General features: G+C 47.3%; 1 protein-coding gene across 1 annotated transcript; it reads left to right on the top strand.

Annotated features, from left to right (window-relative positions):
- Positions 1 to 987: 987 nt before the first annotated feature.
- On the top strand, positions 988 to 25,150 carry DNA2 (DNA replication helicase/nuclease 2; the record flags this gene model as incomplete). Its single annotated transcript, XM_080938195.1, has 20 exons — positions 988 to 1,064; positions 3,271 to 3,453; positions 4,443 to 4,626; positions 7,388 to 7,533; positions 8,019 to 8,147; positions 8,774 to 8,993; positions 11,009 to 11,126; positions 11,878 to 12,040; positions 12,180 to 12,371; positions 13,257 to 13,487; positions 14,386 to 14,687; positions 15,963 to 16,072; positions 16,897 to 17,121; positions 17,760 to 17,953; positions 19,663 to 19,752; positions 19,833 to 20,037; positions 21,059 to 21,148; positions 22,532 to 22,714; positions 23,835 to 23,981; positions 25,082 to 25,150. 20 exons carry the CDS (start codon positions 988 to 990, stop codon positions 25,148 to 25,150), a joined length of 3,258 nt encoding a protein of 1,085 aa, XP_080794321.1.
- Positions 25,151 to 26,809: the final 1,659 nt, after the last annotated feature.

Genomic DNA, 26,809 nt, shown 5'->3' with positions numbered 1-26,809 from the left:
GCAATCAGTGTTCTTAACTATTGAGCCATCTCTCCAGCCCTTTATTTTCTGCAACAGTCTCTTAATGTAACCCAAGTTGACCTGAAACTCAAAATCTTCCTGTCTCAGCCTCTCCTGTGCTGGGATTATAGATATGTACCACTGTATCTGGCCAATACCTTTCTTTTAAATGTTTGCATTATTGATAAGGAAAAATGTTAAATATAAAAGAATGGGAGGGCTGGGGAGATGTTTTAGGCGATAGAGCTGTATGACCTACATTCATATTGCTAGCACCCACATACTAGCCAGGTTTAGTCAGAAGACCCTATTTCATAGAGTGAAGAGCCATAGAAGGCACTGTCAAACCACTGGTGTCTACACATACAGGCGCAAACACATGCAGAGACATCAGAATGGACGAATGTTAAAATTATGAAATGTTTCTTTAAAAAGAATTTTTCTTTTTTCCGGAGCTGAGGATCGAACCCATGGCCTTTCGCTTGCTAGGCAAGCGCTCTATCTGAGAACAAAGGCGCGTGCTAGTACTACCTGCCGGCTAGATTCACTTTTTAAAAGATTTTGTGCGTATGTGCCTGTGCGTATGTGTGTGCACCATGTGCATGAGGGATGCCTTTGGGGGCATCAGATCCCCTGCAACTGGGATTAACGGCAGTGGGAAGCAGCCAGGTACGGACTGGAAGTTCAGTCATCTCCCGACCCCCTGCTCTGAAAAGCCACACAGAGGGGTTGCTGTGTGGTGCGTGCGGCGAGCGTGAGCGTGGCAGCCTGGCAGGGTTCACGCAGGCATTGGGTCCCGGAGGCGAGACAGCGGGAAAGCGCCTCCGGTCCTGCGCTGTGCTTCCCGGCGCCGAAAACGCGGGAGCCGCTGGCGCGCGGGTCGCCTGCTGCGCATGCGCGGCGCTCTGGCGCGTCTCCGGCGCCGGGAGGTGGGGGCGCCGCCGCCTCACGCTCTCTGTTTCCCGTGCTCTCCGGGCTTCGGCCGGGATGGAGCCCCTGGACGAGCTGGATCTGCTGCTGCTGGAGGAGGACGGCGGGGCGGAGGCCGTGCCGCGGGTGGAGTTGTGAGCTTGCGGGAAGGCGGCGGGTGCCGGAGGCGAGGGGACTCGCGCCGTCTCCCCTGGCGTTAGCTGGAAGGGTGATCCTCACCTGCCAGTGTTAACTGGGACCTGGGCTTGGTTGTGTAGCCGGCAGTTTGTCTGTGTTTTCACATGGCAGCTCATCACTGTCACTGATACCTTGGATCTGATTTTGTTTTACTTGCAAGTGCGGAGGACCGGCTTGTGGCGGTCGGAGGAGCACCTGTGCCAGTTCTTGGCTTTTGCGTGGGACCGCGGGGTCAAACTCCGAGCTTAAAGCTTGCCAGGAATCTCCTTTAGTCAGACCAGTCTTATTCATTTGTTTGTAAATTTATTTACATGTATATGAGCACGTGCCTGAGTTTAGAGAGCCGTCTTCTGGCGCTCTTGTTACAAGCAGTGGTGCGAGAGCTGAGAATTGAACTTGGGCCATCCCTCCAACGTATCTTTTAAGAGCTCCAAGAGGTGTCACAGTCTACCCCATTTTCCCCCTCCCGCTAAATTCGGTGTTGAGTGATTACATTTACAAAACAATGGATGGTGCTGTTCCCCCCCCCCCCGCCCCCATTTATTGGTAAGGGAAGGTGGAAGACATTTGTTTGTTTATTGAGGCAAGGTCTCTCAATATTCTTGGCTGGTCTGCCTCCAGACTGCTGGGCACAAAGTTGTGTGCCACCATGCCTGGCAGCTTTTGATGTCCTTAATTGGAGAGGGTTGGTGGCTTGTTAGGATTATGGAAACCCACCCAGAAAGACTTTACATACTAGTTTGCACAATAATAACTGTGAAGATGACTTGACCATTGTAAATACAAATAAGAAATTGCTGGGTTAGCATACAGAGGGGAGCCCTCAGCCACACTTCCCAGGAATAAGGTGAGGTGCTGTGGCTCAGAATTTTCTGTTAGTGACTCCAGCAGGGCTCTTGAGACCCGCCTCTGCATTAACAGAGACCTTTTCTGGGAAGCCTATCGGGAGCTTGCTTTGTTGACAGGACTTCTTCCTGTGTCTGTGCTGTGTTGGACTAGGCTTGTTTGGTGGTGCTGAGGGCCAAACCCACTAATGCTGTAAAGGTTGGTGTGATTGGCAGCTCCTGGCCGCAATTACAGCTGTGGAGCTGCTCTCCATTTCCCACGAGTTTGTTTTGTTGCTGTTTTATACAGGGTCTTTTTTTTTTTTTAATAGACCAAACTAACCTTGTGTGGTTAGGAGGCAGGAGTGGGCCTTAGAGGCCCAAGAAACAGCCACATGGGCTGATTAATGTCCAGTCCAGGTATTTGTGAGAGCTGGTCAAACTGATGGGCATTCCCCCGTTTGTAGACTGACCCGAACTCTAGCCCGCACCCCTTCCCAATTCTAACCATTACTGCCTACTAGTTTAAAAACACCGATCAGAATGTATGTTAACCACGTGTGGAGGGCAAAGGCAGAAATGTACAAAAGTACAGTCTTGTGCTTTCCAGAGCTCTCTAACCTATGGTATTGACCCTCCAGAGATAGTCAGCTTCCCTATTTAAAGCAGTTTGGATGTCTCATCCTCGGTTTGATCTCTTGAGACACTTGACTTTGTGGTAGTACCCCGCCCCCACCTCAGCCTCCCAAGCCCTGGGAGTCGTCTTGTGCAACTTCTCCTGTTGCTCATGTATGTTTCACTTCCTGTTTGTTTTGAAATGGTTCCTCTGATAGTCCAGGTTAGCCCAAACTCCCTGTACATCTAAGGATGACTTGGTTCTCTTGCCTCTGATGCTTAAGTGCTGGGATTACAAGCATGAGCCACCACAGACACCAGCTTGCACCGTGCTGGGGACAAATTGACTCCCAGGCTTTGGGCATGCTCAGCAAGGACCCCATGCCCCAGTCATTATAACAAGAATTTTCCCCGGTGTTTTTCTTTAGTGTAAGGTTTTCAGATAAAACAAGACTAAAGAGCCAGGGGCTGGAGAGATGGCTCAATGGTTAAGAGCACTTGAGTGCGCTTCCAGAGGTCCTGAGTTCAATTCCCAGCAACCACATGGTGGCTCACAACCATTTGTAATGGAATCTGATGCCTTCTGGTGTGTCTACAGTGTACTCACATACATAAAATAAATAAAACCTTTAAAAAAAAAGACAAAGACAAGAAAACCAGGAGATTGACTTCCACAGAGTATCTCAGGGATTCTGATAGGATGGTTTTTACGTTTTCGATTTAGACTTCCGAAGGAGGTGGACGCTTTTTTTCCTGAAACAGTTCTGAGCCGAGGAGTGGATAACCGATACCTGGTGCTAGCTGTTGAGATGGCGCAGAATGAAAGAGGGGAGGAGGAGAAACGCTTGCTCATCACCGCGTCCCAGGACCGAGAGCATGAGGTTCTGTGCATCCTGAGGAATGGCTGGTGAGTTGCATTTGACTTTGAGCCATGATTTGGTGGTCCGGTGGGTGGTTCTGTTTGCTCTCCAATACCAGCTTTCACGTAGTCCAGGCTGACCCTGAATTGATTGTCTCTTGCCTCATCTCCAAATGCTGTGGTTGCTTGGCATGATTTGGTAGAGGCTGGAGGATACCACCTTACCCAAGGCCTTGTGTATGCCTAGGGTATCTCCTGAAAACCCATCTTGTGTAGATAAATTATTTAGAAGGAGGTAGAGACAGCTCAAAGGTAATGCCTGGTACCGAAACTGAAAACCAGAGTTTGATGCCTGATAGACACCCCCCCACCCCATACAGGTACACGGAATGAATTTGTTAAAAAAGAAAAAGAATAATTTAAAGGAGGGAATAAAAAAATAAATTAAAAGGAAGTTTCAAGAGATGGTTCAATGGTTAACAGCACTTTCTGCTCTTGTAGAGGTCCTGAGTTTGGTTCCCAGCACCCACAAAGTAGCTCACAGTTTCGTGTGGCTCTAGTCCCATGGGATCCGAGACCCTCCTCTGGCTTCTTTGGGCACTGCACGCATATGGTACGCATATAATCAGGTACATGCATGTATGCTTATAATAAAAATTTAAGCTGACGCGTTAATTTTGTTTAATTTTTATTTAAAGATTTATGTTATGTGTATGTTTTGCCTGCACATATATATTCAAACACTGTGTGTGCATGGTATCCATGGAAGCCAGAAGAATATATTGGATCCCTGGAACTGGAGTTTCACACAGTTGTTGGCTGCACTGTGGGTGCTAGGAACTGAACCAGGGTCCTCTGCAGGGGCAGACAGTGCTCTTAGCCATGAGCCATCTCTATAGCAACTCCCAGCTTAAACGAAGTTTAATACCCAGAGGTTTAGAAATATTTATTCAGATTAAATCCTTGATGCTTCTGGATGGATTTAACCACGGGAACCTAGATTACACTCTTCTGTTTTCAACCTTGCCTGTTTTCAGGAGTTCGGTACCGGTGGAGCCAGGGGACATCGTTCACTTAGAGGGAGACTGCACATCTGAGCCCTGGATAATAGATGATGATTTTGGGTATTTCATCCTGTACCCGGACATGCTGATCTCTGGCACAAGTGTCGCCAGCAGCATTCGGTGTCTGAGAAGAGCTGTCCTGACTGAGACTTTCAGGGTAAGTGACTGCAGTCTTCTAGTGTTTCCCCTGCTGTGCTGAGGGCAGAGTCACCTTCACCCTAGTGTTCAGTCCTCACCTGCTGCACTTTACAGAGGGCAAACAGGTGAGAGCCACCAGCTCTGTGACCTCAGAGTCATTGCATTGGGATTCAGACCGTGTATCTGGTCCTTTGAGTTTCATTTGGCTTTGCCATAGTTAGGGTTTTATTGCTGTGAAGAGACACAGCCTGGCCACAGCAACTCTTAGAACGACAACATTGAATCAGGGCTGGCTTACAGGCTCCGAGGTTCAGTCTGTTATCATGGTGGGAACCTGGCGGCATGCAGGCAGACATGGTGCAGGAGGAGCTGAGAGTTCTCCAGCTTGATCCTAAGGCAGCCTGGAGGAGACCAACTTAGGAACTTAGTGTAGCTTGAGCTCTAGAAGCCCTCAAAGCCCACCCCCACAGTGACACACTTCAACAAGGCCACGCCTCCTCATAGTGCCATTTCCCAGGGGCCTAGTTTACTCAGACCCTTGAAGGCATTTAATGCTACTCAAGAGGTGAGTTTAAAAGGAAGCTCCACAGGAAGCAGGTTGTAAACCTCAGCAGCTGCCCAGAAGGAGGGAGAGAGAAAGCTATGGCACCTGAGTTAAGCCATTGTGGAGGTCAGCTACACAGTACCCCAAGGCGGGGTAAGGAAACCCAGAGCATTACAAAGGCATGATGAGAAAGAGGTAGAAAGAAGGAAATGGAAACTTTCGGCCTTTTCAATAACTCAAAAGTCAGCCGACTCACAGAGCTTCTGCTTAAAAGTGTCTGCTGGCATCTGCTTTTAAAAATACTTTGTTATAGGGGTGGCATGGTACATGTCTTTAATCTCAGTTCTTGTGAAGCAGAGGCAGGTGGATCTCTGTGAGTTCGAGGCTCCCCAGTACAGGACAGCCAGGGCTGGTTACATTGAGAGTCCCTGTTTCAAAGAACAAATGACAACAAAAAAGTGTGTGTGTAGGTGTGTGTTTGTGTGTAATTAGTGAATGAACTCTTTGAGCATGTCATGTGATTACTTTGGTAATCTTTACCCTGCTCCTCCCAGACCTATTTTAACCTCCCCTCAATTTTGTGTCCCTCTTTTTTTCTTTTTAAAAAAATTATTATTTTTACTTTCTGTGCATTGGTGGTTTTCCTGTATGTCAGTGAAGGGGTCAGTTCATGGAGTTACACGTGAGCTGCCAAGTGTGTGTGTGCTGGGGTTTGAACCCAGGTCCTCTGGAAGAGCAGCCAGTGCTTTTTTACTGCTGAGCCATCTCTCCAGCCCATCCCCTGTTTTTCTCCTAATAACCTACCAGTTCCAGTCTCTGCTGTCCTGTCCTTACAATCCTTGCTACAAAACCATTGCTGGAACTTGGTCAACTTATTGGGGCCCACACCACTGGGGAAAACTGACTCATTCCCCTGAAAGACATCAGCTGTCAATGACTTCTCTGTTTGGGGAAGGGGCTCCTGAGTCCCATCCACCCTGACAGTGAGGGCAGAGGGAAGTCACTGCACAGGACATGGTAGGCAGGGTTTTTTGTGTGGTTGGTTGGTTTGGTTTGGGGCTCTTAAGACAGGGTTTTACTCTCTTGAGTGGTGGGGTGTTAGCCATGCACAGCATCACCCTGAAGAGAAAAGTTTATTTGGCGGATTTTCAAAGCTGCTGTGTCTTAGTGGGTGGTGTGGAGATCGGGTGAGCAAGAGAGAATTGCAAAAGGTAGGGGAAGTCATACCAATTTAAAAAAGACCGGTTGGGGCGAGAGGAAGCATGTAAACTCAGGAACAGCCTGAAAGTTAGAGAGGGTGGGGGTGGGGCGGGGGTGGTTTGTGATGCAAGAGCTTGACAGCTCCCTGGGGACTTGGACATGTGTTATGGGACAGGGGACTGGATGTCTTGTTGCTGAAGGTAGACAGATAAAGATGGTAGTGAATCCAAGGAATGCTGATTTTTAGCTTTTGTTTATCTTCTAGCAACCCTTTAGACCCAGTCAGGGTCCAGCCTGAGCGAAGTTCAGACTGTAGTTTAGACATTGACAGCTGCACTGCCATTTTGGAGGCCTATTTTGGACATCACACACCTCCACGGTGGCATGTTAACCCACCCTGATCTTGTTTAGTAGCCACAGTTGCTGGAACGCTGTAGACCAGGCCGGCCTCATCCTCACAGACGTCCCCCTGCTCGAATGTTGGGATGAAAGCTAGGCACCACCACCTGTAGCTGTGTCTGGCTAGTTCTAATGTGGGATCCAGGAATCGAACTCAGGTTGGTAGGTTTGTGGTCAAGTCTTAGGATTTAGTGGCAGAAGTACCTTGACAGGTTGGGGCCAAGGTGTGTGGCAAAAGAGATCATACCACGAAACTGATCTAATTCCAGAGGTTTATGGGGGCGAGGGGTGGTGAAAGGCCATCTCATAATAGGGACTTGAGAGAGATATAGATAGACTGACAGACAGAGAGACCAGAAGACAGAGAGAGAACAACAGAGCCGTAAGGGACTCTTTACAGGATTTGCCTAGGAAAATATGCAACAAATGGGGACAGCTGGTACCAGGCACACATCCTGCGTGCAGACATGCATGCAGACATGCATGTGGGCAAAGCACCACTCACAGGAATGCGAACCAATTAGGGGAAGAAAGCAGCTTTGCGAATGTATTGGCATTTGTCTTAGTTCATGTTGGCGTCATATCTACATTGTGTCAACGTGTTAGCATGAGATGTGCACACGACTTGTTTTCATAGGGCTCTGATCCAGCCACTCGACAAATGCTGATTGGTACGATTCTCCACGAAGTCTTTCAAAAAGCAATAAGTGAGTGCTTCATCCCAGAAAAGCTACAAGAGCTTGCTCTCCAAACTCTCCGAGAAGTGAGGCATCTGAAGGAAATGTAAGTAACCGAGAAGTGCAGGTGCCACGTCACCCTGTAACTTCCTGCCTGCAATTCAGGTTTCGGGAAAAGAGACCCTCCGCTATGAGCTCTCCTAGCTGAAGCTCAGCCAACTTGTTCACAGTACCCTGTGCTGTCTCTGGGCAGCAGAGGCTGCTGGGTAACATTACCGGAAATACCACACGCGTGTGCTCAAGGATGGAACCCATGCAGTGTAGCTTCCTCAGCCAGCCTCACAGAAAGCACACAGTTGACGTTAGGGGTGTGCTATCAAGCCTACGTCGGTGTTGCGCCTTAAAAGAGAAAGCTGGGGCTCAGCCACAGAGCCTTGAGCCTGCAGATGTTCTGTACCACTGAATATTTTAAGGCTGAGCGTATTCTGTTGTTTGTACCACATTTGCAAACATTAGCCTGCCTTGATAATATTTTCTTCATTTATATCTCTAATATTTGTATTTTCTTACCCATTTTCCCTTTTTTGGCAGGTATCGCTTGAATCTGAGTCAAGATGAAATAAGATGTGAAGTTGAGGAGTATCTCCCCTCTTTCTCTAAGTGGGCTGAGGACTTCATGCATAAGGGCCCTTCTGAATTCCCTCAAATGCATCTTTCTCTGTAAGAAGTAGATTCTGTATATATGCCATTCAGAGCTTTAGACAGGATTCCCTTATACTTGTTGATTCAGAGTTTGTCTGTTAAGACCAGATCCTACTTTTTTTTTTTTTTTTTTTAAGATTTATATATTTTATGTATATGCGAACACTGTAACTGTCTTCAGACACACCAGAAGAGGACATCAGATCTCATTATAGATGGTTGTGAGTCACCATGTGGCTGCTGGGATTGAACTCAGGACCTCTGGAAGAGCAGTCAGTGCTCTTAACCACTGAGCCATCTCTCCAGCTCCAATTTGTCTTACATTTTATAAATGACTTTTTTTTTTCTTTTGCCACATGGTCTCTCTATGCAGTCTTGGCTGGCCTGGAACTCACCATGTAGACCAGGCTGGCCTGGAACTCACCATGTAGACCAGGCTGGCCTTGACCTGACTCATATGCTGCCTCTGCAGCTAGCATGCTGGGATTAACAGCAGGCACCACCAGGACTCCCAGACGGTTGTCACAGCTAGTCTTTATAGCCACAGGCTGAGCAGCGGATTCAGATCCCAGCAACCAGAAGAGATACTTGTGTGGTAGTCATCGGGTCAGGGGTGGAGTGACTGTGTTCTGTGTCCCTTTTAGGCCAAGCGATGGCAGTAGCAGAAGTTCACCTTGTAACATTGAAGTAATCAAGTCTCTGGATATTGAAGAAAGCATCTGGTCCCCTAGGTTTGGACTGAAGGGCAAAATAGATGTCACAGTCGGGGTCAAAATACACCGAGATCATACAGTCAAATATAAGATAATGCCGCTGGAGCTCAAAACTGGCAGAGAATCGAATTCTATCGAACACCGAAGTCAGGTATAACTCTTAAACAAATGTTTGTAGTGTTGAGTGTTTCTAAACACATGCTGTTTCCTAATCTCCGCTCAGCGCAGTAGTGTTTCCGTTCACATTGTGGTTTCTAGTTTGTAATTGAAGTTCAGGAGTGCGCTGCTTTGAGCAGACCAGCGTAGTGTACATGGCAAAATCTCCAACTATATGTAGCTCCCGAACATTCAGAAAATGTCTGCTTAGATAGCTAGTCTAGCATATAAATTTAGCCTCAATGGCTTCCAAGTTCAGCTGTTTTCTTTTCATTGGGTCTTTTTGAGACAGGGTTTCTCTGTGTAACCTTGGCTGTCCTGGAACTCACTCTGTAAAATCAGGCTGGCTTTGAACTCACAGAGATCCAGGCAGATCTCCCAAGTGCTGGGATTACCACACTTTACCACAGCCCAGCTGTCCTCCAGTTTTGGTGTTTTTTAATGTATTTTTTATGTGCATCAGTGTCTTGCCTATATATATATGTATGTATGTATGTGTATATACATACACACACACATATATATACACACACACACACATATATACACACACACACACATATATATATATATATGTCTGTGAGGGTCTTGTGTCAGATCTTGAAGTTACAGACAGTTATAAGTTATCATGTGGGTGCTGGGATTTGATCCCAGGCCTGTGATTTTTTTTTTTTTTTTTTTTTTTTTAGTATAAGTGATCTAGTTCAGGGCTTTGTGCCAAGCTATATCTGCAGTTTGCAAGATTATTCTATTAAAATCAAAAGGTTTATTTTTATCTTTAATTGTGTGTGTGTGTGTGTGTGTGTGTGTGTGTGTATGAGGCTATAAGATGTTAGATCTCCTGAGGCTAGATTTACAGGCAGTTGTGTGCTGCCCCACATGTGCTGGGGACTCAGCTCAGGTCCTCTGCGGGGCAGTACTGGCTTTTAGCGTCTGAGCCTTCTCTTCAGTCCCCAGTTTGCCAAATGTTTGTGTTTTTTAAACTTTTAATTTTTAAAAAATGTTATATCGTTGTTTTGCCTTCATATATGTCTGTGTACCCCATGTGCCTGGTTCCTCTGGACACCAGAAATTGGCACCAAATCCCCTAGAACTGGAGTTAAAATGTTGTGAGTGGTCATGTGGGTGTTTGACTTGATCTGGATTTCCTGGAAGAGCAGTCACTATTTTCCTGTTTTTGTTTTTGGAGACAGGGTTTCTCTTTTCATCAGCCCTGGCTGTTCTAGAACTTGCTTTGTAGACCAAGCTGGCATCTGCCTCCCGTGCTGTGTGACTAAAGGCGTGCAGCCCCTCATCCGGCTGCAGGCAGTCCTTTCTCCAGTTCTTGTCAAATTATTTTCCTCCCTTCTGGTTTTTTGAGTCAAGGTCTGTAGAACTGGTTGTTCTGGAGCTCGTTATATAGACCAGGCTATCCTGGAGCTCACCATGTAGACCAGGCAACCCTAGAACTCCGCAGTACTCAAGGCAGGAAGGCAATGTGTGTGCTGGATTTAGTGGCGTCCTCTGCTGGACACTTTTAAAGTTAGCTCTCCCCGGAAGTAATGAGTTCCCGCTTTGGAAAAGCCAGTGTTGGTTCTCTTGAAGTGTCAGTGTGACTGGTGCGAATCCTAAGCATTTTAGGGTTCATATGTTTAAGTCAGGACATAATGTGCAGAGTTAACTTAGAAATGCGAAACCGATTAATTCCTTAACTTTTGGGGGGTGGTGTCTAGAATTTGACTAGAGAGGTGAAAAATCGTTTTTCTCCCCGTGTTCCTGTTTTTTGGGCAGGCACTACGCTGTTGAACCACTCCCCCATTCCCAAGTTCACTACATTTCCTTCCAGTCAGCGTAAAATGTCAGGGCATGAGCCGTTTTGTGCAGATGGACGTTTGACGTTGAGTTTGTCGCCTTTACCAAGTGCTTGTGCTATTTACACACTGGGAATTGTGCGGCTGACCTTCTATGTGCGGTCCCAGACGACGTGGGGAAAGCGCAGTCACTATTTGCTTGACAGACTGTCTTACACAGGTGGTCCTGTACACGCTGCTAAGCCAGGAGAGACGGGAGGACCCTGAGGCTGGATGGCTTCTCTATCTCAAGACTGGGCAGATGTACCCTGTGCCCGCCAACCATCTGGACAAAAGAGGTTCAACTGCTCTGCTCTCCTTGGCCTTACCTCTGCCTCTCCTCCTGCCCGCTCCTCCTGCCCCCTTTTGGTGATACTTTTTATTTTGTTTTTCTAGACAGGGTTTCACTGTGTAGCCCCAGAACTCACTCTGTAGACCAGGCTGGCCTCAAACTCTGAGACCTGCCTGCTTCGGTGTTCCGATTAAAGGCGTGAGCCACTACTGCCCTCCTTGGTGATACCTTTATGCTACTTGCTGGACCAGACTGCAGGTTGTGAGCTGTAGTTCTGTACTTTATAAATGTCTCCCTTGTTTTTATCATTTACGGGAGGACTGCAGGTATAGAGGTTTAAGGACAACTCTGTGGAAGTCAGATCTCTCCACCTTCATGTGGATTCCAGGGATTGAGCTCATGTCTCTAAGTTTAAACCATTTCCCTTACCTGCTTAGCCGTCCTACTAGCTTTACTAGGTGTGTACTTTAACCCCAGCACTATTACTTGGGGCAGGCAGGTCAACACATTGAGTTCCAGGCTAGCCAAGTCTACACGGTAAGACCTTGTCTCAGAACCAAAACAATTAAAGGGCCTCACAGTGCTTCCTAGGGATGAGCAAGGAAGCTGTTTAAACACCTCATCACGTGTACACATCACAACTGTGGTTACTCTAATTCAGAGGCAAATACGTACACTGCTCTCTTTGTCACTAGTTCTGAGGCTTTTACTGGTAGAAACTGCCTCGTTCTGAAAAGCCAACTTTGCCTGTTCCCCAGAACTGCTGAAGCTTAGGAACCAGCTGGCCTTCTGTCTGCTGCACCGAGTGAGCAGAGAGGCCACGGGGGAGGAGGCACGGCTTTCTGCCTTGCCACAAGTAATCCAGGAAGAGAAAACGTGTAAATACTGTTCTCAGATGGGCAACTGTGCTCTTTATAGCAGGTAAACGTGTGTGTGTTTGTGTGTGTGTGTGTGTGTGTGTGTGTGTGTGTGTGTGTGTGTGTGTGTGTGTGTGTGAGAATCCTTACTGCACTACCTGACGGAAATATATGCTTAGCTCTAACTGGGACTTTATATTTAGAGCAATCGAACAGGCAGATGACACTTCCATCCCAGAAGGCATGCTGTCCAAAATCCAGGAAGAAACCCGGCACCTGAAGCTGACGCACTTGAAGTATTTCAGCCTGTGGTATCTCATGTTAACACTGGAGTCACAAGCTAAAGATAATAGGAAGACTCACCAGAGTATCTGGCGAACGCCGGCCTCCGAACTGTAAGTGTTCCAGCACTTGGACTCTCAGTACCGTGTTAGGTAGTGCACTGTAGCATTTGGAATCAATGACAGCAGAGGTTTGGGTAGTATGTTAACAACACGGTTTCATGGAGACTCGGTTAGAAAAGTGCTTGTATTACAGGCACGAGGACCTGAGCTTTAATCCCCGTGTAAGGAGTAATTCCCGTGCTGGGGATGCTGAGACACCTGATCCTGGAGCTTCCCTGCCAGGCCACTGAGAGGCTCTGTGAGAAATCCAGGAGGACAGTTCCTAAGGGCTCACCCAAGGTCGCGTCTGCACAGGTGGCCACCCGGACACCCATAGGCGCAAGCACAGTGTTTAAAAGTGTCTGCGGCTTCATTTACTCATGACCTTGTCATGGGCGTCACAAAATTATGTTAAAAAAAAAGAACGGGTAGAAGGTTGTTACTGTGGCATTCGTATTTTATAGTGGATTGTAGAAAGCGTTTAAAAACAACAACAAAAAGGCAAAGAGCATTGATTGCCAGGGGCCATAGGTCAGCAAGCTTGCTCAGGGAGGAAAGGTGCTTGCAGCTAAGCCTGATGACCTGAGTTTAGTGTCTGGTAGTCACATGGTGAAAGGGAAGAACTACATCCTGGGAGTCGTCCTCTGCTTCACAGGAGTGGCTTGGCCCATGTATGTACACATTCATATCACACATAATAATAATAATAATAATAATAATAATAATAATAATAACAACAACAACAATAAATCTCATGGGTTATGTAAACAACAACAACAACAACAATAATAATAATAATAATAACAACAACAATAATAAATCTCATGGGTTATGTAAACAAATACATTGTAGTAAAAACAAATATGTCAATGGGCACTTTCTCTTTCTCTTTCACAGGGAGGAGAGTGGCAACTGTGTTGGAAACCTGGTCAGGATGGAGCCCGTAAAGCAGGTCTGTGACGGACAGTACTTACATAATTTTCATAGGAAAAAAGGCCCCATGCCAGTCACCAATCTGATGACGGGTGACAGGATTATTTTAAGTGGAGAAGAGAGAAAACTGTTCGCTTTATCTAAAGGCTACGTGAGGAAGATTAACAAGGCAGCTGTAACCTGCCTGCTAGACAGGTAACGACACTTCTTCAGATGACAGCTTTGTCGTCCTGGAACTGGGATTATACACGCTCTTTGCCTCTGTAAATTTTCCTCTTAAACATTTCAAACAAATTGATTGAGTAGAAGGTCTTTGGGACCTGGGTTTTGTCGTAGCATTTTGTGTTCTTTTGCTGAGTTTTTTTATTTATATGTATAAGTTGTGCAGCCCACACCCAGCAACTCCGAGCCTGCCCCCACGGTTCTCTCGGTCCAGCCCTTTCTCTTTCATGCTGAAGTTTGAGCCCAGGAGCTCACCTGCAGTACGCAAAAGCTTTATCACAATCGTACATTGAAATCAGTGATTAAGACAGTGGCCGCTAGCAAGATGGTTGAGAAGGTTCTTGCTGCACAAGTCTGACCTTATTCCAGTTACCCTTGGAAAGACAGAAGGGAGAAAACTACTCCGTGAAGTTGTCTTCCGGTTCCATACACAGGCTGTGGTTTATCCGCCCCCACACTTGACACACGCATACATACTAGTAAGCATCTCCATGATGCCTGTGCTCCGCTTAGAAGGCTTTGGGGGAGCTCATTTCTCCACCCACAGGTTAGCTGAGAGCATGAGGCAGGAAGGCGAGTTGGCGGAGGTAGTATGACCAAGGTTTTAGAGGTGTGGGTAGTCCTGAAGTGTTAAACATGAGGTGGGTGATTACAGGTGCTTCTGCAGAGTTTATTGTAAAAAAAAATCATACTTATGAGATTTGGCTTACATGTTGTGTCTAGGATGACCTGGAACAGGCTGTGTAGCCGACGATGACCTTGAACTTCCTCCCCTCCCAGGTGCCAGGATTATGGCTCACATCCTACACTTGGTCCTTACAGACTCAGCCTGCAGCAGTGTGTGCCTTACACAGCCATTTTGTTGTTTCAGGAACCTGTCGACACTCCCAGAAACGACATTGTTTCGATTAGACCGGGAAGAAAAACACGGTGACATAAATACTCCATTAGGAAATCTGTCTAAATTGATGGAAAACACAGATACCAGGTTGGTAATGATGGAATCTGTCTCTTCCCAGTTTTCCTGGGATACTAGTAAAAGCTCTTTTGTTTTCCTTTGCAGCGAAAGACTTCGAGAATTAATCATTGATTTCAGGGAACCTCAGTTTATACCCTACCTCAGCTCTGTTCTTCCACACGATGCAAAGGATGCAGTGGCCAACATTCTAAAGGGTATGGGATAACCAGCATTTCAATTTGATTTTCTTGATTCTTCTTATAACCTAAACTATGCCTAGTGCCTAGTTGCTTAGCAGTTGCTTAGGCATGCAGTTATATAGGGCCAGAGAAGCGGCTTAGTTAGGAAAGGGACTTGCCACGCACACTTGATGAGCTGAGTTTGGTCCCTGAAACCCATTTGAAAAAATAAGGATGCAGTGGCTTAATCTGCACATCTCCTATGGCGAGATGGGAGGGTGGAGACTGGGGAATCGTCAGGAAGCTCCCTGGCCAGCCAGATAAGCTCGAGTGTGCAGCTTGGCAGAAATAAGGGACACCCGACTCAAAATGGAAGAAGGAAAGCAACTCCTGTAAGTTGTCACCTGACCTCCACACATAGCATACATGTTCATTCCTGTACACACATCATACACATAGTAAGTTTACAAAGGTAGGTAGAGACTTTGGCTCAGTGTGATAAAGTACTTGCCAGCAAGTGTGAAGCCTGGAGTTTAGATCCCCAACCCCCATAAATGCTGGGTGTGCATGACATCAGGGCATCCCCGGAACAAGCTGGATAGCCAGCCTGGCCCATAATGATGATTTAGAGACACTGCCTTACCTGCTTCCATGAATAAGGTAGAGCATCACTGAGAAACACTCCTAGTATCAACCTTGGGCTTCTGAATACATGCACACACAGGTGCACACATTTGAACATGCATATAGATGTATATGCACACCAAAGACACAAAATCACTATAACAAAACAAGCCATGGTGCTTCCCTTCTCTAATCTCAGTACTTGTGAGGTAGAAACAGGTGAATTACTGAGTTCCAGGCCAGCTGCGACTACATAATAGACCTTGTCTTAAAAAACAAATCATTGCTGGGTGGTGGTGCACACGCTTGATCCCGGCACTAAGGAGACAGAGGCAAGCAGATGTCTGTGAGCCTGGGCTGCAGACAAAAACTACAAATCACAGTCGCATTGATTTGCTTTAAGAACATACTCAGAGCAGACGGGAAAAAGTGTAGACCTGAAAAGTCCTTGAGCTCACTCTAGACCAGGCTGACCTCTGCCTTCCGAGTGCTACCACCTTATAAAGGTGAATTTATGGTTTGGGCATGGTACTCTACAAGTAATCCCAGCACTTGAGAAGCAGAGAAAAGCGCATTTTAGGGCCAGCCTGTGGTACATAGCCTAGATAGCAGAGCCTCTATTTAAAAAATAAAATAAAAGTTCATTGAAATGAAATCTTGTTTCTGTTCTGTCAAATACAAATACAGGTTTGAATAAGCCTCAGAGACAAGCAATGAAGAAAGTTCTTCTTTCAAAAGACTACACGCTCATTGTTGGGATGCCAGGGACAGGAAAGACAACCACAATATGTGCCCTCGTAAGCTCTGAAATTAAATGCTTATATTGGATCCTTCCTTCCTGAGTGTGGTGCCTGATCACAACTGCTGTTAAGCCTAAAAACCTCGAGGAGAAAGACATGTTCCACAGTTACACGATTAAAGCAAGTTTTATTTAGTACTGTCTAGGAACGTGGATACGGGCCAGGTCCTTACCCAGCATTCCCAGAGAGTGGTGCAGAATTAGGTCAGTCAGGTCCCGATAAATACCAAACTCACAAGGCTACATACTTCCCACGTTCATCCAATTGGGGCCAAGCATATATCCTGACATACTTCCTGCCTGTGTGTCTCTCACCTAGATGTGACTCTGACAATGGATATATGTACATTTGAATTCAGCCTGGTCCACATAGTAAGTTCCAGACCAGCCAAGGGTGCATAGACCCTGTCTCATCGAAACAAATAACAAATGAAGTTGGCATGGTGGGACAGGCCTACACACACACCACTCTGGATACGGTTGATGGCCTAATTAGGGCAGGTGAGGTGCTCAGCAAACATCAGTGTTACTGAGCCTGGTGACCTGAGCTCTGTTCTGGAATCCACACGGTGGAGGGAGAGAGAGCTGCAGGTTCTCTGAGATTCACTTGTGTGCTGTGGCATGCATACGCTCGCAGAAATAAGTAATAAAAATCAATGCTGCGTAATGTTGGTCATTTTAGTTTTATAACTCTTCAGAAGTTATTTATCTTCTCTCTTGGATTCCGGTCTTGCTGAACGTTGTGAGTGTTTGGAAACTATGAGCCTGTTGATAGTTATGAGGGTTTCAGTGATGCAGTTTCTCTCGGCCTCGCACTTGTAGGTCAGGATCCTCGCTGCCTGCGGTTTTAGCGTTCTGCTCACCAGCTATACTCACTCTGCCGTTGACAACATCCTCCTGAAGCTGGCCAAGTTTAAAATTGGGTTTTTGCGTTTGGGTCAGTCTCATAAGGTCCATCCAGACATCCAGAAGTTCACAGAGGAGGAGATTTGCACATCAAGCTCCATTACGTCCGTAGCCCATCTAGAAGCATTCTATAACAGTCACGTAAGTCAGCCTGGTGCTCACTGCGTGGCTGTGCGGTGTGCATGTAGACATCAGGACAGTTTCTGTATGTATATATGTATGTATGTCTCGTAGACCAGGATCACCTTGAAGTAGTTAAGCTTGCCCTTGAACTCCCTCAGGAGCTGGGATTACAGGCCTATGCCTCCATGCCTGGCTTGCTGTTGAGTTTGGGAGCACTGTGCACATGTTAGGTTCTGGTCCTTTCTTTACATACATGGTTTCCTGGTCTCCCTCCCTGGAAGTTCCCTTTTGTCCTCTTCACAGCAGCTCTTGCAGAGCAAAGAGCGAAGGAGTTAGGGATGTGCCAGGTATGATGGGTCTGATCCCTTAGCTACCCTGGAGGCTCAGGCTAGCCGTCCCCTCAGACCCAGCAATTTAAGGCCAGCCTATGCTACATAGTAAGTTCAGGGGGATCCTGGGCTAACTACGTAACAAGAGTCTCTCAAGAAACAAAACAAACTATTCATGTTTCTGGATGAAATAATACTGAGAAATTCTTGCTTTGGAGGAGGATGGTTTTGATCTTTAATTTAAAAAAGTGGTGGGGGTGAAGAACAGGACCCAAGTACCGTCCTCGACATTTCAGTGACTGCCTTGTTTCTTGTGCTCATTTGCAGCCTGTCGTTGCAACAACCTGCATGGGAATAAACCACCCAATGTTTTCCCGGAAAACCTTTGATTTCTGTATTGTGGATGAGGCCTCTCAAATCAGTCAGCCCGTCTGCCTGGGCCCACTTTTCTTTTCTCGGAGGTTCGTGTTGGTGGGGGACCATCAGCAGCTTCCTCCCCTGGTTCTAAACCGGGAAGCAAGGTGGGTACATGCTCTTGTCCGCGTCCTGTTGCTGTGTGAGACACTGATCAAAACCGTTCTAGGAAAGATTTTATTTGGCTTACAGATTACAGTTCACCACTGAGGGAAGTGAAGTCGGGAACTGCAGGAGAGGCTCTGAGGGAGCACCACAGGAGAGGCTGAGGGAGCACTGTGGCAGAGGCTGTGAGGGAGCACTGCAGAGAGGCTCTGAGGGAGCACTGCAGAGAGGCTCTGAGGGAGTACTGCAGAGAGGTTCTGAGGGAGCACTGCAGAGAGGTTCTGAGGGAGCACTGAGGCAGAAGCCATGAGGGTACACTGCTGCCTGGCTTGTTCCAAGGCCCATGTCCAGCTGCCTCTCTCATACAACCCAACCCCCCTGTCCAGCCATGGTACAGTGGCCTCGGCCCTGCTCCTGCATCAGAGAACCATTACAAAAACTCCCCACAGACATTCCCATATGCCAGTTGGATGGAGTAATTCTCCCTTCGACATTCCTTCCCTCGTCCCAGCGTGTTTAGTGTGTTTGTTTTGTTTCTGAGACAGAAGCACTATGTATCCCTGGCTGGCCTGGACCTCACTTTGTAGGCCAGAGACCTGCCTGCTTCTTCTGCCTCCCAAGTTTTGGGACTGGAGACGTGCACCCTCACACGGGTTTCAGTTTGGTTTTAATAGATGGATTTTGCCGCATTTTCCAGGCTTGAAGGATCTTTCTGCCTCAGACTCACACCTCAGGCTTCTAGAGACCTGAGGTGCAGGCCAGTGTCATCACTCAGTACTGAAATCTCGACTGTAGGAACTGGGGATGTGGCCCAGTTCTCAAAGTGTTTGCCTGCTGTGCACGAGGCCTTGCGGTCCACCCCAGTAGTGCATGAGCCAAGCATAGTGCATATGCTTCCAGCACGTGGGAGATAGATGCTGGAGGGTCAGAGAGGTAGCCTGGGGTACTTGACCCTGTCTCAAATGTTAAAGAAAGCAAGTTTCAATTTTAAGCTGGATTTTTATTAGTAGTATATATAAGTACACTGCAGGCTGTCTTTATAGACACCAGAAGAGGGCATCAGATCTCATTACAGATGATTTGAACTCAGGACCTCTTACCCACTGAGCCATCTCTCCAGCCCTTAAGCTGGATTTTTGGGAACCAGTGATGTTGCCCACTGGGAAAAACATTTCCCTAAGCCCGAGGAGCAAGTTTGATTGATCCCTGGAGCCTTAGTTCAGGTGGAAGGAGAGAGCCACCAAGAATGCTGCCCTCTGGCTTCCACAGGAATACTACCAGTGGGCGTGCAAAGCACATACAGGTTTACATACCAGTAGCTGTCTTGGTTAGGGTTTCACTGCTGTGAGCAAGCACCATGACCAAGGAAAGTCTTATAAAAGATAACATTTAACTAGGACTGGCTCACAGGTTCAGAGGTTTAGTCCGTTATCATCAAGGCAGGAGCATGGCAGCATCCAGGCAGGCATGGTGCAGGAGGAACTGACAGTTCTGCATCTTGTTCAGAAGGCACACAGACTAGCTTCCAGGCTGCTAGGATGAGGGTCTTAAAGCCACGCCCACAGTGACTCACTCCAACAGGGCCACACATACTATTAGTGCCACTCACTGGGCTGAGCATGTAGAAACCATCACAGTAGCTAAAGTTAAAAAGTGAGTTGGGTTCTTTTTAAGGGACAGTCGGGTGTGTTCATGATATGTTTGTTGGCAGAGCTCTGGGCATGGGCGAGAGCTTGTTCAAGAGGCTGGAGCAGAAGGAGAATGCTGTTGTGCAGCTGACCGTGCAGTACAGAATGAACAGGTGTGTGCAGCCCACCAGCCCCGGCACCTCGGTGCTTTGTCCTCCGTCTAAGCCGAGGCGCTGCTCTCTAATTCTTCCAGGAAGATCATGTCCTTGAGCAATAAGCTCACATATGAAGGGAAGCTGGAGTGTGGATCAGACCGAGTGGCCAACGCAGTGATAGCCCTGCCCAACCTCAAGGATGTCAAGCTGAGCCTGGAGCTTCATGCCGATTATTCTGATAACCCCTGGCTGGCTGCAGTGTTTGAACCAGACAATCCTGTTTGCTTCCTTAACACAGATAAGGTAAAGTGAGACTGAAGAAGAGTTTCGGATGTTTTAAAGTGTTTTCCTAATTGAATTTCTCAGCTTGTATGTTTTTTGAGCTGATTGCTTAGAACCAAGTTTAGTACATTCTCACATACCTCCACACCTCGTGCAGTCCTGTCTGTCTGTCCTGCTTCTCACCTGTGATCCATACCTGTCCTCCCAGCCCTACTAAAGGACTTACTGCACCTGCAGGCTCCAGTGCCCTCGGGGTATTTACTCTCAGATTGATGCATGCCAGGTTAACTTCTTGAGGTTGGCGTGTGGAGTTAAGACCAGAAATTTAAGATCTTCCTGGGCCACAGGTGTAGTTCAGGCCATCCTGGGATTCCTGAGAGACTAAAGGCAGTTTTTAAAAAGACATTTGTATAGGATGAGTGCTATGTGACGGAAATGGGCAGATCACTCCTTGGAGCATTCTTCCAGGCTGGGTGGGGCTTTTCTGCTGGGGCATTTGAATAAAAGACACCAAGATACAGTGTTGGGGCCGGAGAGGCTCTGGCTGTTCTTCCAGAGGACCAGGTTCGATTCTCAGCGCCCACATACCAGTTGACATTTGTCTCGTACCCTCTTCTGACATCTGTGAGTACCAGATAAACACATGACTCACAGACATACATGGAGGCAAACACCCGCACATTTAAAAACAAAAGATGTCTGTAGTGGAGCAGTGATGCTGGAGCCAGTGCCATGGTGAGGGCTCTCGCCTGGGGCCATCTTTCCTGCCTGTTCTTTCTGTGAAAGACACAACAGTGAGAAGTGTGGGAGCCAGCCTGAAAGTAAACTCTGCCTGTACATGCTGAGCACGCACACGTGTGTGTGTGTGTGTGTGTGTGTGTGTGTGTGTGTGTGTGTGTGTGTGTGTGCGCGCGCGCGCGTGTCCCCTCTGTATTATTTCAGACGGCTTTCTGTTTACTTCCAAACCGACTTGTCAGGTCTTTGAAGCCCCCACTGCTTGGACCTGACAGACTGCATCACTGGTTGACATTTCTCCGCCTAGGTCCCAGCTCCAGAACAAATTGAAAATGGTGGCGTGAGCAACATCACAGAAGCCAGACTCATCGCCTTCCTAACCTCAACATTTATAAAGGTAAAGTGGAGGTTTCCAGGCTAGTCCGTATGTACACAGACTAATTAGTAACTATTTTGTTAATATTGTCAGACTCTAAGGAGCAGAAGATCTGGTGTTAATACCTGTTCATTGAGCTATAAGGATCAGTGGTTAAGGGCTGATATCTTAGAGCTAGTCTTCAGTTTCTGTCATCCCTGGTAGACACTTCACAACTAACTAACTCTAGCTTCCAGGATCCAAAACCCAAATCTTAAGACTCTAAAAGCCGCAATCCGAAAAGTTAAGACTTTTTTTTTTTGTATTTTGTGAAAGGGTGTGTCTACATAGCTCTGGCTATCCTGGAATTTACTCAGTCGAAAGGCTGGCCTGGAACTCGTAGAGATCCACCTCCCTTTGCTTCCAGAGCGCTGTGAATAAGAATGTGTGCCACCAGGCCCAGTGACATGTAATTCCTTCCTGTGGTAGCAATTGAAGATTGCCCTTAGTGTCACTGCATAGTGTCCTGTGTGCAGGGTCGTCAGAATCTTTGTAAGGGTGGTTCTGACGCTCTTATCAGAAATGGAGGCTGAAGGTCCTGTTCCCCAGTTGGTGATCAGTCAGTGAGGGTGCTAGCAGCCAGTGGCTGGGCTGAAGTGGCGAGACGTCCAGTTTCCTGCAGGCTAGCAGACGCAGGAGGAGAGACATTGACCAAGCTTCGGAGGGAGAAAGAGCCACAGCCCTGTGAAATCTTGGGTAGAGTGGTCTCCTTGGTTGCTTCCCTGACTGGGTCTGGGGTAGCAGGTGGGAGATTAGAAATGTCACTGAGCTGAGGGCAGAGTTAGAGGTGTTGCTGGGAGTGAAGAAGACACAATAGCCGAGAGAGGCTTAGAACTGGCCATTGAGCTAAAGCATCATATCAAAAATAAGTGAGTGTGTGTGTGTGTGTGTGTGTGTGTGTGTTTCACACATGGATTGGGGTGGTTCCTGGGCAGGGGCTGGTAGCTCTGTCCGACCCAGAGGTTATTTTTAAACATTTATTTACTTTATGTATGTGAGTACACTGTCGCTGTCTTCAGACACACCAGAAGGGGGCATCGGATGCCATTACAAATGGTTGTGAGCCACCATGTGGTTGCTGGGAATTGAACTCAGGACCTCTGGAAGAGCAGTCTGCCTGCTTAAGGATCTGAGTTCAAATCCCCAGCACCCATGTAAATGTCAGGCCTGTGTGACAGCCTGCCTGTAAGATCGAATCTCTGGCTTCCACATCCACGAGCAAGTCCCCCTCACATACAGGCACCCAGTCACACTACAAACCACATCTGCCTGCAAAAGATGAGAACTTAAAACGTCTTAGAAGTTGGGGTAAAAAGTGTAAATACCAAGCGTGCATCACTTAAATCGCGTCCGTCTTCCACCTAGGCGGGCTGCAGCCCCACAGACATTGGCGTCATTGCACCTTACCGGCAGCAGCTGCGGGTCATCACCGACTTACTGGCACGGTCTTCTGTTGGGACGGTCGAGGTTAACACAGTAGACAAATACCAAGGAAGGGACAAGAGTCTCATCCTGGTGTCCTTTGTTCGGAGTAATGAGGATGGAACTGTAAGTTGATTATCTGACTGATCCGCCATTTTTCTCCCTCCTCCGTTCCGGCCTCACACCGTCTGCTAAAATCCAAGGCCTTGGGTGGCTTGTGGATGCTGGGAATTGAGCCCAAGTTCTCTCTCTCCCAGAGCTTTAAGTGCCCCAATGAAGCCATCTCCCCAGCCTCCCTCCAACTTTCTCTTCCGAAATCCTTTAAAACAAGGTGTGTGGGATTGGAAGGCAGGTGGCTCAGTGGATAAAGGCATCTGGCTTCCGGGTTTTTGGGGGAGGTGGGGTGACACAGTTTCTCTGTAGTTCCCTCTGTGAGAGTAGCTCACTCTGTAGACCAGGCTGTCCTTGAACTCAAAGATTTGCTTGCCTCTGCCCTCTGAGTGCCAGGATTAAGGGCACTTGCTGCCGCCCCCACGCAGGACATTGGACTCTGACTTTCCAAGGTTCTCCTCTGACCTCACTCGTGTGCTGTGGCGCCCATGCACCGATATACACGATAGTCACGGAAAATAAAAATTTGATCAAAATGAGTCAGGAAGATACATGCACGGTAACAGGCTTGCCTCACAGGTGTGAGACTGAGTTCAGATTCCATGTAAAATGCTGGTGTGGTCGTGGACTCCCGTAATCCCAGTGATGGCAACACAGAGATAGAAACAGGAGGCTCTAAGCCTGTGGGCTAGCCAGCCTGACCTGTGGTGACGCTCTGGCCCAACGAGAGACCCTGTCTCAGACAACAGAGAGATACCTGAGGAGGGACACCTAAAGTTGTCCTCTGAACCCATATACATGCACCCAGCACCTCTTTCATTCTTTCTCTTCTCTCCCTCTCCTCTTTCACACACACACACACACACACACACACACACACACAAATGTACAAATAAAACAGGCAGGGTACCAGGAGACAGGCAGAAGGATCTCAGAGTTCCAGACCAAAAACAAAAGAACAAATAATTAAACCACCATGATGGCACAGACCTGTTATCCTAGTACCTGGAAACTGGAGGCCAACCTGGCTAAGCTACAACAATAAAAAATCCTGAATTCATTTAAGGAAAGCTATGTTATGACAGACTTAGATATATAACATGACTGGAATCATTGGAAAACTTCTTTTTCCCAGCTTGGTGAGCTCCTGAAAGATTGGCGGAGACTCAACGTGGCAATAACTAGAGCCAAACATAAGCTGATCCTGCTGGGCAGTGCGTCCTCGCTGAAGCGTTTCCCCCCTTTGGAGAAGCTCCTCGACTATCTGAACGCGGAGCAGTTGATATCCTTGCTCGTTCACGTGGCCACTAGGGCTTTTCTTCTGTGGGTTCCTCTACGTAAGTCAATGCAGACTCCTCTTAGTTTGCCATGGACATAGTTGAAGGTTCCCATGGAGACAGGGAGACATTTCACGGGAAGCCTTTTGTTCTGCCATCTTGTTGATACAGTTATTATGCTATAACTGGAAAGATCAGGCTGGGCATGGCATAGTGTGGTTGGCCACCTTTAGTTCCAGCCCTGGGGAGGCAGAGGCAGGCGGATCTCTGAGTTTGAGGCCGGCCTGGGCTACAGAGTTCCAAGACAGCCAGGGCTTATATAGACCCTGTCTCAAAAGATGGAACACAGCGGGCAAGACTAGAAGCTCCTGTGTCAGCCTCTTGCTTGCTGGGTTATAGGCATGTTCCACAGAGCTGGCTTTCCTTTGTTTGTTGATAGCCTTCCTATGAATCCTGCCATTTTTCCTTGTAGTCTCTGACACCTTCCCTGGCCATGGACTCAGATCCTGCTTCTGCCTCTTCAGGGTTGGGGTGATAGCGGCAGTTCTCGAGCTTTGGGGTTCCCCCCGACATGGGTAGTTGAACAGCCCTTTCTTGGGGGCCCCACATATGAGACATGACTCAGCAGTTGCATGTCAGACATTTTATATTATGACTCAGCAGAGGAAAAGGTATAGACAAGAGGTAGCAACAGGCACTGTGTTAAATATGTGTAGTGCGTGTTACAAGGTCGTACCATCAGGAAGGTGAGAACCACTGGATTATGGGCGTGCACCACAGCCACCCCTCAGTTCACTACTTTTCAAACAGATCCTTCTGTGAGGTGAAGAATCAGCTATCCCAGGTTGGCCATAATTAAAGGGGACCTTGACGTTCTGATCCTGGCAGCCTGGATTCAGGCCTGGGACCCCACACCTGGCTTTCTCTCACTTTTCGAACAGATTCTCCCCCCGTCTCTCCTTCCCTGCCTCCCCGTGGGGTTAGTGTATCCCACGTTATCCTACAACGGTTTGGAGCTCATCCTCCTGCCTCCGCCTCTTTAGGGCTGAGGTTGTGGATGTTAGCGCACAGCTACATTCGCTGGATCTTCCTTAATTTATCTGACATCATGGACCTTCCGTCGAGAGAGCACGAGAGTCTGTGCCACATCCTGGGTGACTGTCAGACTGATTGACCAGTGACGGCGTCACAGGACGGCTTAGGTTTGCTGAGAATGCCGCCACCCTTAGACCGAAGGTGACGTTTAGCCAAATGGTACAAAAGGACATGGATGTACTTTTTTCAAAGTTTCAGATTTTTGTCTTCTGTTATCACGCAAAATTCTTCCTTAAAAGTACTAATCTACCCAAAATTGAGATGTCTAAATTTGGAAATACTTTTAAGTATGTCTGTGTATGGCCAAGGGGGATAAAAAGTAAGGTCTCCACCGTGAGAGCCTTTGGGTCTGTACTGTAATGCCTAAGGTTCAGTTACATCTCAAGGTTGAGATCTCACAAAATGAACTAGAACTTCCGGTCTGATTCCAGAATTGCAAAAGGTCAGTCTCATCGCTTGAAGTCAGTCTGTGCCAAGGAGACTCGATTGCTCTTCAAGTTTTGGGATTTCCCGGTTTTATATTAGATGAGGACTTGATATAAAATGTATTTTTGATGTATTTGATAGAAAACAAACTTTTTTTTTTTTTTTTTTTTTTTTTTTTTTTTTTTTGAGGAGTTTTGGTTTCTGAATTGACCCAGCTTAGGAGGGATGCCCTGCTTCACCCTTGTTTGCCTCCTCGGGGTTTCTGTCAGTGTTTCCACAACGTACAGATGTTTCTAGGAATAAGTTTACCAGCAAGTAACTAGCATCTATATATATGATGACATTTCCACATCAGGGCTTCTCTCCTGCAGTGGAAAGCCGTCTACCTCACTGAAGTGGAAGTTCCCATAGTTGGTGCTACTGCCCCTTTTATAATTATTTAATGTACAGTTTAATAAATGTCTTGTCCTGATAGATGTCGCTGACTCATTTTTCATTTTATGACATTGTGTGTGGGGGGGTCTTCTGTACCTCAGGTGACCTTGAACCTGTGATCCTCCTGCTTGTCTGGTTGCTGCAGTGGTAGAGATTGAGCCTCCAGCTTCGAGCATGTGCACCAGTTACTTTTCTTTTGCTGAGGATAAAGCATCTCGTTTGAAGGTTAAAGGAAGAAAGTTTATTTTAGGTTTCCAGATGGAGAGTCTATAATGGTGCAGGGCATTGTAGCAGGAGACGTCACATCTTTAATCACAAGCATAACGAAGAAAGCTTACGACAGTGAGGTGAGGCTGTGGACATCCCACACCTGCTCCAAGAGACCAAACAGCCCTGCCAATTGGGAACCGGGTGTTCAGATACCTGAGCCTCTTCAAATACCTGGGGAGAGTTTTCATTCTAACCACATTCTACAGCTGAAACCAAGAAATAGCATTATCCCAAAGAGATGTATAAATGACGTACTGGATGGGCTTAATCACTGAAAGAAAACAGTAAACGGCACATCAGAAGAGTTACTGTCAGTTGCCTAAATTCCGCTCGTTATTGTGAGAGCATTGAGCTGGAGGTGATCTGAGGTCATCTCAGTCCCTGGCAGGAGTCAGAGATTTTAAAAATCTTGTGTGTGTTGGCGAGTGCTGCTCGCATATGTGTCCAGGTGCCTTCTGAGGCCCAAAGAGGGTAACAGAGTCTTGGAGTAGGAATTACAGGGAGCCTCTCCACACAGGCGCTGGGAACCAAATTGGGTCCTGAAATAGCAGCAAGTGCCTGACCACTGGGCTCCTCCTCTGATCCCAACTCTAGTCTAAGTTAAGAT

Source organism: Micromys minutus (genome assembly GCF_963924665.1).
Source record: "Micromys minutus genome assembly, chromosome: 25".
Taxonomy (NCBI): Eukaryota; Metazoa; Chordata; class Mammalia; order Rodentia; family Muridae; genus Micromys; species Micromys minutus.
Note: the sequence above shows the minus strand (reverse complement) of the source record. Positions and strands in the feature narration are given on the sequence as shown.